Source organism: Musca autumnalis, unplaced genomic scaffold (genome assembly GCF_047663935.1).
Source record: "Musca autumnalis isolate F117 unplaced genomic scaffold, ASM4766393v1 scaffold_1, whole genome shotgun sequence".
Lineage (NCBI taxonomy): Eukaryota > Metazoa > Arthropoda > Insecta > Diptera > Muscidae > Musca > Musca autumnalis.
Window position 1 is genome coordinate 35,735,313 of NW_027411644.1, and position 16,497 is coordinate 35,751,809.

Genomic DNA, 16,497 nt, shown 5'->3' on the forward strand with positions numbered 1-16,497 from the left:
CAAGGCCTGGGGCTCAATTCTGTTTCTATGAAAATGTGAAATGAAAAATTTTATAAAGGAAATAAACGTCAAATGAAAAAAATTATAAAGGAAATATTTTTCATTTCAAATTTTCATAGAACAGGAATCCAGCCCCTGGTGTATTTGCTTATTCTGTCAGAATTACCATAACTGAATATGCAACAGGCTGTACTGTTTATTTGATATTTTGGATCATTAACTAAAAACGCGAAAAATGAATGGGAGGCTAAGTTTTCCTTACAGAGTCAGCTTCTGTATATGTTCAAAAGTTTGTTTCATCACAATGTTGTAATAAATACAAATAATAAATGTTATAGTAACAATTTTCATTTCGACTGAATTATAATATGTATAAAATATTTTGTCATATTTTTGAAAACCATACACATACATACACAATTTGTGTATACTGATTTGAAAGAATAAGCAAACCAATAGAAAAAATTGTAATCAGCTGTTTGCAATGCCCTACCTTGTAATGATTCTACCATGTGATAGACAAAGTATGCCGAAAACAAGACATGTCTAATTTTTAAAGAAAAACTTAAATTATGACCAGAAAATTTTATCAGCGCTTTGCTAAAATGGTAATTTTTGAAAATTGTGGATCAAACGAGGTCCAGAAATAAACATAGGAACATCACAATATCTAAAACAGCTGGATACCGCGTAAAAAAGAACTAAAATCGCCATAAGATGGGAAGGAGATGCTAGGACAACAACACCTACTGCAGGGGATGATCAAATAATTATACGAATTATTAAGCAGATCTCTCAGAGATCATCAACAGATGTTAAAAAAAGACTTGACACCGATAAATCTATACAAACACCTCCGATACATACCAAGGAAACCGGTATACCAAAATAGGCAAATTTTGGGAAAACACTAATTTCCAGGAAAAATGGAATTTTTCATAGAAATTATTCAGAAAATATGTGGTTATGTTTTTGGAGTAGTGAAACCGAGTACTTCTCCTCGATATAAATCAATATTTAAGTTATATGACTTGAAAAAATTTGATTGATCACCAGAACGAAAGATAATAGAATTTTTCCCGAAAAAGTTGACCCAAAATGTAGAAAGTGTTTTATATTGCCCTGGAGGTATTTTTATGGACATAAATGGTACAGGAAGCATGAGGTCGAGACATTTATCAGATCCAAAAACACTAACCGGACAGGTTGTCAATATCTCACCATGTACACTCCAAAATTGTCGTATAACAGAATGTTTTCGCATAATCCCGCTACTAAACGTATATATAACCACGTAAAACTAGTAATTTTTTGAAAATATGCTTAAGTTCTTGTCGAACCCAGCTATAGTAATCTAAATTCTTATAGGAGGTTCCGGGACTCCAATCTGGGCTCACTCTATACTATTATTAACAAAAGTGTCAGGAGATAGTCAAATAAAGGTGAATTGGTAAACTGAGGAAAAATCAGGAAACTTGTATTTTTCGTACACACTGTTTATGAAAAGATGGTTGTGTCGTGTCTCAAAGAGTCGGATTTTGTCGGATGTAATTTTTATAAAATTTTATTCAAAACGGATGCCTATTTCATGTACCAAACCAAACATTTTATTATTTTATTATCACAAAACGGACGTCTATTGGTCACTCTCTCTTTAATTCCCAATTAAAAACTTGGACATGTGGTATATTTTTTATAAATTTCAATATAAGCTAATATAAGGACAATTGGACAAATAATCGCTATGGTTCCACGCAATTTGCAAAAACTGGGAATTTCCCTACAGGAACTCAAATATGGGCCAAAAATAAAATCTTTTTATTTTTCATACAAAATTAATGGTCCATTTCACCCGCTAAATAATATCAGATCATCATCCAAAATTTTAGGCATCTTCTTGCGACATAAACCGACTTCTAGTGTGCTTATGATTACACTACAAGCAAAAAACTTGATATATTAGGCAGTAACTCTGTTATCTGACCGCGTAAATAAACAAAATTGGGCATCAATGGAAAGAAAGGGCAAGATTTGGCCTTCCAAATATTATTTACCTGGGCGGAATGTGTATTCCAGGAATAAAGATATAACCGATATATTAAAAATTTTCATAATTTTCACACAAAAGTTATGGTCCATTTAACACTCACTCTAAATATTATCGCGGTGTTACATGTATTTTTTCCAAAAACAAACTTATAATAACTTTTCACATAGTAATTTGCATATATGTAATTTTCATATATGTAATTTGCATCAAAGCGAGTGTCAATGATTGGTTTGCAGGTTTCGTATTCGTTGTTTGTTGGAATATGACCACCCAAGAAACTAAAATATATTCCAAAAATTAAATTAGAATATTTTTCCCTCAAAAGTTAGGATCAATTTCTCTCACATTATCCCATTATCCAATATTTTCAGCATCTTCCTGGACTAATTATACTAATTATATTAATGCCATTTCAGAAACTAAAAAAAAACATATGTTGATAAGGCAACATCGCCAATCAAAATACAAGTACCGAATACCACCACGACCACCGCTTCACCAGCTTTCGTTCCATTTTCCCCCGCTTTCATAACCACCATCGTTCCTTTTTCACCCGCTTTCATCAGTACCCTCGTTCCATGTTCTCCATCTTTCTTTAATGCCATTGTAACTTCACGAGCTTCATCGGTTACCACTACCACCGTTGGCAGCGATTCGCGGATTTCACCATTTTGGCCATTTTATAATACCGTTGGCACCTCTAGCTGCGCTTCAGCTATTTCGTCGTCATTGTTTGCGCCTATTACCACCACCGTTGGCACCGCTTCACTACTGTCATCTCCACCACCTTTCATCCCACCACCACCATCACCAACACAATCATCAGGAACTAATGATGATGATTTCATTGCAATAGTAGACCAAGTTTTTTCACAGCCCGTACAGCCCGTAGTGGAGCTAAAAAGAAAAAGAAAAAAAGTGGTGGTTAATACGGAAAAAAAGAATAAGAAGAAGAAGCGAAAGCAATACCCACCGCAACTGATGGAATATGCAGTGGATTTGTGCCTCCAGAATAAGTTAACGCCAGCTCAGGCTAACACGTATTACAGTCTCCCAGCTAGAACAGTTGCTTCAAAATTTAAAGCGGCAAGGGAAGAAGGTATTATTAATAAGGCACCTTCTTCCTCCGTATCAGGATACATGCCTGATGATCCAAAAATAAACATATTAACATCACAATATCTAAAACAGCTGGATACCGCGTAAAAAAGAACTAAAATCGCCATAAGATGGGAAGGAGATGCTAGGACAACAACACCTACTGCAGGGGATGATCAAATAATTATACGAATTATTAAGCAGATCTCTCAGAGGTCATCAACAGATATTAAAAAAAGACTTGACACCGATAAATCTATACAAACACCTCCGATACATACCAAGGAAACCGGTATACCAAAATAGGCAAATTTTGGGAAAACACTAATTTCCAGGAAAAATGGAATTTTTCATAGAAATTATTCAGAAAATATATGGTTATGTTTTTGGAGTAGTGAAACCGAGTACTTCTCCTCGATATAAATCAATATTTAAGTTATATGACTTGAAAAAATTTGATTGATCACCAGAACGAAAGATAATAGAATTTTTCCCGAAAAAGTTGACCCAAAATGTAGAAAGTTTTTTATATTGCCCTGGAGGTATTTTTATGGACATAAATGGTACAGGAAGCATGAGGTCGAGACATTTATCAGATCCAAAAACACTAACCGGACAGGTTGTCAATATCTCACCATGTACACTCCAAAATTGTCGTATAACAGAATGTTTTCGCATAATCCCGCTACTAAACGTATATATAACCACGTAAAACTAGTAATTTTTTGAAAATACGCTTAAGTTCTTGTCGAACCCAGCTATAGTAATCTAAATTCTTATAGGAGGTTCCGGGACTCCAATCTGGGCTCACTCTATACTATTATTAACAAAAGTGTCAGGAGATAGTCAAATAAAGGTGAATTGGTAAACTGAGGAAAAATCAGGAAACTTGTATTTTTCGTACACACTGTTTATGAAAAGATGGTTGTGTCGTGTCTCAAAGAGTCGGATTTTGTCGGATGTAATTTTTATAAAATTTTATTCAAAACGGATGCCTATTTCATGTACCAAACCAAACATTTTATTATTTTATTATCACAAAACGGACGTCTATTGGTCACTCTCTCTTTAATTCCCAATTAAAAACTTGAACATGTGGTATATTTTTTATAAATTTCAATATAAGCTAATATAAGGACAATTGGACAAATAATCGCTACGGTTCCACGCAATTTGCAAAAACTGGGAATTTCCCTACAGGAACTCAAATATGGGCCAAAAATAAAATCTTTTTATTTTTCATACAAAAGTAATGGTCCATTTCACCCGCTAAATAATATCAGATCATCATCCAAAATTTTAGGCATCTTCTTGCGACATAAACCGACTTCTAGTGTGCTTATGATTACACTACAAGCAAAAAAATTGATATATTAGGCAGTAACTCTGTTATCTGACCGCGTAAATAAACAAAATTGGCATCAATGGAAAGAAAGGGCAAGATTTGGCCTTCCAAATATTATTTACCTGGGCGGAATGTGTCTTCCAGGAATAAAGATATAACCGATATATTAAAAATTTTCATAATTTTCACACAAAAGTTATGGTCCATTTAACACTCACTCTAAATATTATCGCGGTGTTACATGTATTTTTTCCAAAAACAAACTTATAATAACTTTTCACATAGTAATTTGCATATATGTAATTTGCATCAAAGCGAGTGTCAATGATTGGTTTGCAGGTTTCGTATTCATTGTTTGTTGGAATATGACCACCCAAGAAACTAAAATATATTCCAAAAATTAAATTAGAATATTTTTCCCTCAAAAGTTAGGATCAATTTCTCTCACATTATCCCATTATCCAATATTTTCAGCATCTTCCTGGACTAATTATACTAATTATATTAATGTCATTTCAGAAACTAAAAAAAACATATGTTGATAAGGCAACATCGCCAATCAAAATACAAGTACCGAATACCACCACGACCACCGCTTCACCAGCTTTCGTTCCATTTTCCCCCGCTTTCATAACCACCATCGTTCCTTTTTCACCCGCTTTCATCAGTACCCTCGTTCCATGTTCTCCATCTTTCTTTAATGCCATTGTAACTTCACCAGCTTCATCGGTTACCACTACCACCGTTGGCAGCGATTCGCGGATTTCACCATTTTGGCCATTTTATAATACCGTTGGCACCTCTAGCTGCGCTTCAGCTATTTCGTCGTCATTGTTTGCGCCTATTACCACCACCGTTGGCACCGCTTCACTACTGTCATCTCCACCACCTTTCATCCCACCACCACCATCACCAACACAATCATCAGGAACTAATGATGATGATTTCATTGCAATAGTAGACCAAGTTTTTTCACAGCCCGTACAGCCCGTAGTGGAGCTAAAAAGAAAAAGAAAAAAAGTGGTGGTTAATACGGGAAAAGATAATAAGAAGAAGAAGCGAAAGCAATACCCACCGCAACTGATGGAATATGCAGTGGATTTGTGCCTCCAGAATAAGTTAACGCCAGCTCAGGCTAACACGTATTACAGTCTCCCAGCTAGAACAGTTGCTTCAAAATTTAAAGCGGCAAGGGAAAAAGGTATTATTAATAAGGCACCTTCTTCCTCCGTATCAGGATACATGCCTGATGATCCAAAAATAAACATATTAACATCACAATATCTAAAACAGCTGGATACCGCGTAAAAAAGAACTAAAATCGCCATAAGATGGGAAGGAGATGCTAGGACAACAACACCTACTGCAGGGGATGATCAAATAATTATACGAATTATTAAGCAGATCTCTCAGAGGTCATCAACAGATATTAAAAAAAGACTTGACACCGACAAATCTATACAAACACCTCCGATACATACCAAGGAAACCGGTATACCAAAATAGGCAAATTTTGGGAAAACACTAATTTCCAGGAAAAATGGAATTTTTCATAGAAATTATTCAGAAAATATATGGTTATGTTTTTGGAGTAGTGAAACCGAGTACTTCTCCTCGATATAAATCAATATTTAAGTTATATGACTTGAAAAAATTTGATTGATCACCAGAATGAAAGATAATAGAATTTTTCCCGAAAAAGTTGACCCAAAATGTAGAAAGTGTTTTATATTGCCCTGGAGGTATTTTTATGGACATAAATGGTACAGGAAGCATGAGGTTGAGACATTTATCAGATCCAAAAACACTAACCGGACAGGTTGTCAATATCTCACCATGTACACTCCAAAATTGTCGTATAACAGAATGTTTTCGCATAATCCCGCTACTAAACGTATATATAACCACGTAAAACTAGTAATTTTTTGAAAATACGCTTAAGTTCTTGTCGAACCCAGCTATAGTAATCTAAATTCTTATAGGAGGTTCCGGGACTCCAATCTGGGCTCACTCTATACTATTATTAACAAAAATGTCAGGAGATAGTCAAATAAAGGTGAATTGGTAAACTGAGGAAAAATCAGGAAACTTGTATTTTTCGTACACACTGTTTATGAAAAGATGGTTGTGTCGTGTCTCAAAGAGTCGGATTTTGTCGAATGTAATTTTTACAAAATTTTATTCGAAACGGATGCCTATTTCATGTACCAAACCAAACATTTTATTATTTTATTTCCACAAAACGGACGTCTATTGGTCACTCTCCCTTTAATTCCCAATTAAAAACTTGGACATGTGGTATATTTTTTATAAATTTCAATATAAGCTAATATAAGGACAATTGGACAAGTAATCGCTACGGTTCCACGCAATTTGCAAAAACTGGGAATTTCCCTACAGGAACTCAAATATGGGCCAAAAATAAAATCTTTTTATTTTTCATACAAAAGTAATGGTCCATTTCACGCGCTAAATAATATGAGATCATCATCCAAAATTTTAGGCATCTTCTTCGACATAAACCGACTTCTAGTGTGCTTATGATTACACTACAAGCAAAAAACTGGATATATTAGGCAGTAACTCTGTTATCTGACCGCGTAAATAAACAAAATTGGCATCAATGGAAAGAAAGGGCAAGATTTGGCCTTCCAAATATTATTTACCTGGGCGGAATGTGTCTTCCAGGAATAAAGATATAACCGATATATTAAAAATTTTCATAATTTTCACACAAAAGTTATGGTCCATTTAACACTCACTCTAAATATTATCGCGGTGTTACATGTATTTTTTCCAAAAACAAACTTATAATAACTTTTCCACATAGTGGTGAAGGATAGGGTATAAAAAGCCTATATGTAATTTGCATCAAAGCGAGTGTCAATGATTGGTTTGCAGGTTTCGTATTCGTTATTTGTTGGAATATGACCACCCAAGAAACTAAAATATATTCCAAAAATTAAATTAGAATATTTTTCCCACAAAAGTTAGGATCAATTTCTCTCACATTATCCCATTATCCAATATTTTCAGCATCTTCCTTGACTAAAACTATTATTATTATTAGTAATTATATTAATTTCATTTCAGAAACTAAAAAGGAAACAAAAATTATAGGGGGAGTCACAAAAAAACTAAGAATCAAGAAAAAATATGTTGATAAGGCAACATCGCCAATCAAAATACAAGCACCTAATACCACCACGACCACCGCTTCACCAGCTAACACCATCGTTCCATTTTCCCCCGCTTTCATGACCACCATCGTTCCTTTTTCACCCGCTTTCATGAGTACCCTCGTTCCGTGTTCCCCATCTTTCTTTAATGCCATCGTTCCTATTTCATCTTCACCAGCTTCATCGGTTACCACTACCACCGTTGGCAGCGATTCGCGGATTTCACCATTTTGGCCATTTTATAATACCGTTGGCACCTCTAGCTGCGCTTCAGCTATTTCGTCGTCATTGTTTGCGCCTATTACCACCACCGTTGGCACCGCTTCACTACTGTCATCTCCACCACCTTTCATCCCACCACCACCATCACCAACACAATCATCAGGAACTAATGATGATGATTTCATTGCAATAGTAGACCAAGTTTTTTCACAGCCCGTACAGCCCGTAGTGGAGCTAAAAAGAAAAAGAAAAAAAGTGGTGGTTAATACGGGAAAAGAGAATAAGAAGAAGAAGCGAAAGCAATACCCACCGCAACTGATGGAATATGCAGTGGATTTGTGCCTCCAGAATAAGTTAACGCCAGCTCAGGCTAACACGTATTACAGTCTCCCAGCTAGAACAGTTGCTTCAAAATTAAAAGCGGCAAGGGAAGAAGGTATTATTAATAAGGCACCTTCTTCCTCCGTATCAGGATACATGCCTGATGATCAATAAACAATTCATTTTTTTTTAACGACAATGTGTGTGGTGTGGTGTGGCGGGTGGTTTTATTTAACTTGCTTTGGTGCGTGTTTACTTCAAATTTGGTAAATAATTTTTCACGCAGTTTGCAGTTGATCAATCGAACTAAAACTTTGCACATTTTTCAGATTGAGATGACGATACATGAATATGAAACGTAAGTATGAGGACAAAAATATGTACTGAATATGTAACTAATTAATGTTTTTCATCTTAAACAGTAACGAGAATGAGATCAAAATTCTCGTTCCTGGTTGTGGCTTGGGCAGATTAACATATGAACTTGCCTGTGAGGGCAACGAATTATCAAACTTCATGCTAATTGCCTCGATGTCTACGATTGTGTGGCTACGTGTTTCTTCATTGACTGTGCAAATAATGTGATAGATTTCATAGAAACTAGTTATCGTATATTAGTTCCTGGAGGAATTTGGGTAAATTTGAGCCCATTATTACATCATTTTAGTGATATCCACATGAACCTACATTTGGATTGGATTTGTCGCAAACCCCTCAACAGTACAGGTAATGCGGTGGAAGATATGGCAGAAAATCAAAGCGATAATGATGGCTTAATACATATAAATCTCGTAAAACGACCATGCAATTTTTGTCTTGTTTCTTAATTAGAGCCACTCCCAAAATTTGAGTTCAAAAATTGCACAAATAATTGAGGAACTTTGTCTAGAGTACTGGTACTAAGTTCAATGGCCGTCTGTGATCATCAACGAAAAACGACATATTGAACTTACATTATTGTCGTTTCAAATTGACTGTCGCTCAAACTCACTACAATGAATTAGTCCCAATTTACATTAGGCGAGTTTACTTGCGGCAATTGTCAGTTTGTAGGTGAGAGAGGGTGCTGAGAGGCAAAGGGTTACCATATGCCTCACCTCTCTCTCCTACAAAATGACAATTGCCGCAAGTAAACTCGCCCAATGTAAATTGGGACTTACTATTATTACTATTTCAATTGTCATTGTTATGGTCACGGCAATTTGCTGCTTCAGCATACAAATGATTTTCCTTCCTTTCCTGATTTTCCTCTCTAAACGGAAGCACGGAAGCTATTAAATGTCTTAAATGTCCTACAAAGTACAAAATGTTAGTATGTTACGTTTTATTAGAGACAAGTAAGTTGAAATTTGCTGACAAGTGTTGAGTTTTGTTTTAATAATTGTTTCATTCGTTTGCCCAGAACTGCTGCTCCTTATTTTAGCAATTTGGTATGGTTTATTGGCAAACATATTTTGGAATTGGATAACTGTGTGCGAACAGATATAGAGTAAGTATTCAGAATACTGAACATTTATTTTGAGACTAATGGTCTATATTTTCTCTTTCTATTAGTCACCAATCCAATCAAAAACTTTCAAATTTAGTTGCTGAACAACATTTGGAACACAAACTTTTTGTTCCGCTGTATATATTTTCACTCTTTAGCCCTGGTTACCCAGAATTTAGCTGCTGTTTTAAATCGTAATGTTGATATTGACATTCAGGAGATGCAGAATCCAAGAGTATCATCAATAGTCGCACTATATCTACTATATCTATTGTCTTTGGTGTTTCTGGTAGTGACACATTTCCCTTTGGTCCACGCGTTGGCGTGGGTTATATTAAATGGTGATAATAGCGTTTTCAAAGAAGGTGCTGCATCTGTTCTGTATGAAGAGCATAGACAAGCCGTAGTTCCAAGTTTCGCTGAACCACGTGAAAGTTTGGAACAAGTCTTGGATACTGCAGCAAATTTCTCCGGCTATTCTTATGGAGAAGAAACTACTGAATATAGTTTGGTGATAGCGCCTAATAACGATGTATCAACGACAACCAATCACCAACCCGTTGAAGAAACCGAAATCCATAGCTCGGCTGAAGCCTTGGAAAATGTTGTACCGCCCTTGGCCAATGCTGTCAAATTGGCAAATATCACCGATGAAGAAAAGGAGAAATTACAACAATTGACATCTCCCACCACAGCGACAGTAACTCATCAAGCATTGAATAGACCATTCTTGGATACTGTATTATCAGCTTTAGACTGTACGGAGAACGATTATTTGGCATTATTGGCACTTTGTCTTATCTATGCAATGACTTTTAACAACGGTTGTATATTTTATATAAATTAGGAAACCTTCATCATATTCATATTTCCTTTTCTAAAACATCTCTGACATACCATTTTAAAGATTCAACAGAGTGAATATATGTGTTTCTAATGTTTTTAGAACATATAAAGCTAAAGCTACCTTGCCTATTAACTCTTTAAAAATGTAAATTGATAATAAATAAATATTCTTATATGTGTTAAAAATGATTGGTTCCATCAGGTATTATCTAAATCGAATGGAACACTCAGTTATAAATCTGAGATTATTGAGCGCTTACTGAATATTATAACACTGTCGAATCAACCATGTAAGTTGCCGAGACTATTGTTTTGAATATTACTAACGTTTCTTTTCCTTAAACATAGCGTGTCGCATTCGACTCATTACGATTGAAATAGCCCTACATCTACTAGTGACCTTCCCACAGAAGACTCACCTACCGCCACTTGCATAACAGAAGCACACAGGATCTACTGTTTGCCGCTCGCAATCAATCAACGTTTGTATTGAGAAATTTCTATAAATCCGAAGATATTTTTCTCGACCTCTTTGAAGATGAATACAATGAAATGAGCAAAACTAATTTAAATGTCGAATTCCTATGTATGGACTCTGCCATATTATTACCACCAACGGGAACTCCATTAACGGGTATACCATTTACGAGGCGTCTTCCATGTGGAGAAGTGAAAAGGCAAGAAGAGCCATACGAGTATTTTTCCCCTTACGCAAAATGTGCCAACAATTCTTAAACGAAAAAGAAAACATGCTGCCGTTAACGAATTCGGTTAATTTGGTTCAAATTGACAATGTTTTGGATCTGAGTGATTTGATAGATTTGATATGTAATGGCCAACTATCACAAATCGATGCAAATCTCTTACAACTTACCGAGAACATCAATGCGTGCATTAATCTTCATAGATTTCAGAAACCAAGGACTTTCGTATTATCTAAAATACTTACAAACCATACATCAAGTAGCACTTGCATGGGATACTGATTTGGCTAATTTTTTTATTGGAGATACATATATCACAAATTGATCAAATATTACCCAAATGGTATTGTTCAAATGCCTCAAGAATTCTTCATGACCTATGACAGACGAAAGTGGACATATCAATTCGATGCTGATATTCTTAAATCTCCATCTACTTTGTTTTATTATTATTGGTAGATTGGTGAAATATTTGTGTACGTCCCGTCGTTATTTAGGTTTAGCAGTAATGTTAATTATTTTGTGTGTTTTTGGTTTATTTATGTCCCAATTTACATTAGGCGAGTTTACTTGCGGCAATTGTCAGTTTGATGGAGAGAGAGGTGAGGCATATGGTAACCCTTTGCCTCTCAGTCCCCTCTCTCACCTAGAAACTGACAATTGCCGCAAGTAAACTCGCCTAATGTAAATTGGGACTATGTTTGTTTTGTTTTTATTAGTATCAAGGTATATTTATAGAAGGTAGAAGTGACAATCAGCTGTATTCTTACTTTTTTTGTAAATTTAGTTTTCAAAATGTAATAGGGTCTACTCATGAAATTTGAAACTTCGAAATTTGCCTCCATAAAATACTGTTTTTCTTCCTAAACTTGTAGTAAAAATGACCTACGACAGTTCTGAATGCTTTATATTTACATTGTCATTCAAATTTGTTCTATTTTGGAGGATTTTCAAAATGTATTTATATTTTTCCTGAGGAAATTTTTGGGACGACCCTATTATTCAATATTTTCTTTGACAATTAATTTTCAATACCAACAATGTTGTTTTTGTAAATTTGTTAGTTGTTGTAATTCATGCACATACCTTCTATAAATTTACCTTGATTAGTATGAGAAACACAACAAACACCAATAGTAAAATAAAGAGAACACGCAAAAATCTTAAATTTCACGTTAACGTGTGAAAATTTCATGAAATTAGGTGTTCTTAAATCGGATTCCCCACTACAGCAATTTTATGATTTTACTTTACTATGGAAGTCGATCTAGAGCAAATGTGTTCTTCTTTGACACAGCGGTGCCGAAGTTTTTCGGCAATTTACACACATACGACCCGAATGCATAGAAAGAGCGCACGAAAAAGAGATAATGTTTTGATTTGTTTTTGTTTTGTAGCGTGCGTGCATAAAAACAAACTAACACACAGTCATAAGTTGCCAATAGTTTGAATACATTCACATTTTGGGATGTTCTCTTTTTGGTCACGTCTGATCTAGAGACGCATAATTTCATGCAATTTTTTCAATGAAATCACTCTAGTGTGGACCGGGACTTATGAGCTTTGTTCCTTTACTTTTTTAATGGTAAGGGTGGTAAAAGAGAAAAGTGTCAAAATTGCTCTCATGAACATTTTTACCAGAAAAGTAAAGGAACGGAAAAATGGTAGATTTGGCCGCAATGTCAAAAAGAAACATTAAAAAATCAATTTTCGTCTTTTATTTCACAGTTTTTAATTTAGTTTTGTCAGCGTTCGACTTTTTCTTCTTTTCTCCATTTTCTTTTTCATTGTGAAATAACCGTCAAACAAAAGTCGAAAAATCAGTTCTGCCATTTTTTACCTGCAGAAATTTTGCTGGTAGCCTGTGGTAGAAGAGACAGCCATTTTCGCTCTCCCTCCACTCTCACTCTCTTAAAAATTGCTTCCAGTTTTGCCACTTTTCGGGGTTAAGGAACGCTTTGCATGTTAAAAATGGTAACCTCAGGTAAGTAAAGGAACACAGCTATAGTTATAATCGATGACAACTGACATTTAGATTATTTGTTATCGTTAAAATTTTTGTTTCCTTCTCTTCCTATTCTAAACACAATCCCTCTCTTCCTATCCCCTTATTCGATAGATAAATCATATATAATAGGGTTGCCATTACTATTTATTTGTATAACTAATTTATTTTATAACTAATTTATAGATACCATATATTTAATAGAAATAATAAATAAAGATATCAAATCTCAAGTAAATATTTAAACATATTGTGATTGATAAGAGTTTTCGATTTATAGGCTATAAACATATTGTTTCTTTCGCTACTTCCGTGATTCATCTTTTTCAAAAAACACCTTGGCAACACTGTATTTATCTGTATTTTTTATTCTTTTCACAAAGCATACGAAAAATCATTTTGCGAAAAAATAGTTTATAATTTTTGCTTCTAATTTAATTTTTGTAAATTTGTCCTTCAAATTTGCCAATTTGAATAGTTCAATTCGGCATTAAAACAATACACTATGAACCATGCCAACTACATGGAAGGTGTTCCTGTTAAGATAGCTGAAAAATACAAACCACCACCAGAAATATACAAATTACCACAGTCATTAGTAAACAAATTAAATTTACCAGAAAATTATTACAAAGATTCACCTCAATTTCAATATGATTTGCAATTGGAGCGTAAGGCATTGACGAAAATCGATGAATGGAAAAGAATACGTCAGCGTAATAAAAATTGCAGGCAAGAGCGTAAAACAAAACGGGAACTACAACGACAAGAGGAAGAAAAACGACAAAGAAATTTACTAATGTGCGTCTCATATCCCAGTGCCGATGAATTGTCTTCATCCGGCAGTGAAACTGAGGAGGTTGATCCTGTGGAACAGACAACAAATGTTAAATCAAATGAAACAACAACAAATGCTGAATGCTATCCAGAAATATGTGTAACCAAAACGGCAAACAGCTTCCATAACATTTTACAGCCCACAGTATTGTCCAATTATAATAGTCCAACGAACAGTACCAATAATAGTATCACTAACAATGTAAACTCCCTAGTTCAATCTTCATTCAATTACAAAGATTTTGAAGATGATACATCTTCCCCTTTTGATAATATTGAATTGAAAACTATTAATGATTTAGATGTTTTGGCCCAAGTTTTACACAATACTCAATTGAAGCCATTATCGACGGTCTCAGATGCAAATGGTCAGGATAATAGTGTTGATGCACCAGCTGCCACTCCCGATGTTGCAAAAAAAGAAAACGAAGAAAACAGACAAACGGTGATAAGTGGACCATCAGAAAATACCCATGCCGAAATGTTCCTTAGTGAAAACATTCCAAGAAAACCAACAACATATTTACCAAAATTTACCTATGACCTTGGTAATTTAAACTCTGCTCAGGAAGCTCAAAATAAGCTTAATGATTATAATGCAGCGGCCCTAAACTATAATAATATCAATTCGGTACTATCAACATCTCATCCTCAGCATCAACAACATCAATCTGTTATTCTTGAACATCAGCCGACCCATTATCATACGGTGCATGGCTTTGGAAACGTTGGCTATAATTATAATAGTATACATCCTCAACATCCGGTAAATGTGTATGCAATACAAGGTATTAATGCTAGCCAACCGAATGCGGAAATGTTATCACAAGATAACAACAAATGGAAAAGTGTTCCAGATATTCTTAAAGAGCTTAGAGATGAAATACGCAATTCAGAGATGAGAAGGACAAGGAATTGTAGCCACAATTTGGATAATATGACAGCAACCAATGATGGTAAGATTATATGTTTGCTATGCCTACAGTAAACCCTACTTTTTACATTTGTTTGCAGTAACAACTCCAGTGGAAAGTAATGCAACGAATATGATTGAGGAGGATATATTTTCAAAATTAGATTCCAATGCCAAAAAACTGGCCGAACAAATTAGCTGTATGGGTTTCCCCAAATCTAGAGTAGCCAGAGTAGTTCAGTTATTGGGAGCAGATGATAAAAAGGTATGTAAAAATGTCCATTGATATACATACATAAATATAAAATTATGTAATTTTTTCTTCTTCTCAGATAATTGAACATCTAATACCCCTCAGTGAATTAGCCGATTTGGGGTTTGATGAAACACAAATTTCAGAAGCTTTGCTACGGAATGAAAATAATAAAAATAAAGCTCTAGACGAATTAATTTCATAGTTCAGCATAAATTCTTGTGATCAAAACTCTACACTATGCAAATAAAAAAGAAACTATCTCCCTTTCCACACTCTCCTAATGGAATCTGTAAAATTTACTATTTATATATTTTTAGATATTAAGTTTGCTTTTTACACACTACACACTTGGCAAAGATAATAATTAGTATGTTTATGAGAAACAAGATTGATATGAGTATAAATAAATACATACATTAAATATATAACTGTTCTCTAATTAGCTATGAAATGTGTAATGTTATTTTAAGAGAAAATCAAATGGGAAATTTTAGGAAAATGTTTCTCAATTTCATATTAATTACCAAATTATTGACATAGTATATTATTTCAATTAATAAAAAAAGAAAAAGGCAATTAAAGTTGTTTTATCATCAGCTCTATTCTGAACGCTAGGAGATGGGAGTTTTTTTCCCTATTCCCACATGAATACATTTTTGTGGGAGCTTTTTCCAATCTCCCCTCATTCAGCCCTATTCTGAACATTCCCATGGGAGCTGTTTCCCATTGGATCAAAATTTCCCGTTCCCACGAATTCCGTATTCTCATCGACGTGGGAACAGCCAAAAAAGGAAGGAAATGTTTCGAAATTAGTTACACCAAATTATTATAGCATACTTTTGGGGGCTGTAATTTTGTTTTATAATACAAAATGCCTTTTTGCATTGAATTCACGGTTTTTGAATTAGCTAAGCAAACGTAAATGTCGCCTAATTCAACAGCCGTGCATTAATTTATGAATTTTTAAGTGAATAAAGCCATACGTAGTCAAACGTGCATTTTTTAATTGTTAATCAAACATACTCAGGTATGTGATGAAAATCGATTTCGATTTCAAAACGAGTCGAAAACGGCTGTAGGTGTGACGCATGTACATTTTTCGATCTCGAATTGTTTTCGATATCGGTTTCATATTCCATTGTGTTCTATGGAAAATTGATCAAAAAAGGGTGTGATGCAATACCGTAATCGTTTATTTTTCTCGTTTTGAAAGCGGTCATATTTTTGTGGTC

At 34.6% G+C, this 16,497-nt stretch overlaps 3 protein-coding genes and 1 pseudogene across 8 annotated transcripts in view; 3 read left to right on the forward strand and 1 right to left on the reverse strand.

The window, feature by feature from the left end:
• Pbp95 (proximal sequence element A Pbp95) overlaps window positions 1-2,532 on the reverse strand; it is a 32,850-nt gene extending 30,318 nt beyond the window's left edge. Inside the window, exon 1 of the mRNA XM_073973145.1 lies at window positions 2,523-2,532. The gene's annotated coding sequence lies outside the window, so the exon portion shown is untranslated. The remainder of the gene's footprint in view (window positions 1-2,522) is intronic.
• LOC141397261 (carnosine N-methyltransferase unmet-like) lies at window positions 242-10,011 on the forward strand. 6 transcript variants are annotated; one of them, XM_073973393.1, is made up of 4 exons: window positions 242-608; window positions 7,587-8,481; window positions 8,545-8,573; window positions 8,638-10,011. In XM_073973393.1, the coding sequence occupies exons 3-4, from the start codon at window positions 8,551-8,553 to the stop codon at window positions 8,798-8,800; spliced, it is 186 nt and encodes a 61-aa protein (XP_073829494.1). In that variant the 5' UTR covers window positions 242-608; window positions 7,587-8,481; window positions 8,545-8,550; the 3' UTR covers window positions 8,801-10,011. The 6 variants fall into 6 exon arrangements, 4 of the variants coding, with proteins under 4 accessions (XP_073829494.1, XP_073829487.1, XP_073829482.1 ...); XM_073973381.1 differs by having other exon boundaries at window positions 531-608; window positions 5,013-8,481; XR_012411344.1 differs by having other exon boundaries at window positions 533-608; window positions 5,013-8,481.
• Window positions 8,893-12,281, forward strand: LOC141398643 (protein CLEC16A homolog; annotated as a pseudogene).
• Window positions 12,282-13,602: 1,321 nt separating this feature from the next.
• LOC141397163 (uncharacterized) lies at window positions 13,603-15,841 on the forward strand. The gene is made up of 3 exons (XM_073973122.1): window positions 13,603-15,052; window positions 15,111-15,274; window positions 15,342-15,841. Exons 1-3 carry the CDS (start codon window positions 13,765-13,767, stop codon window positions 15,465-15,467), a joined length of 1,578 nt encoding a protein of 525 aa, XP_073829223.1. The 5' UTR covers window positions 13,603-13,764; the 3' UTR covers window positions 15,468-15,841.
• Window positions 15,842-16,497: the final 656 nt, after the last annotated feature.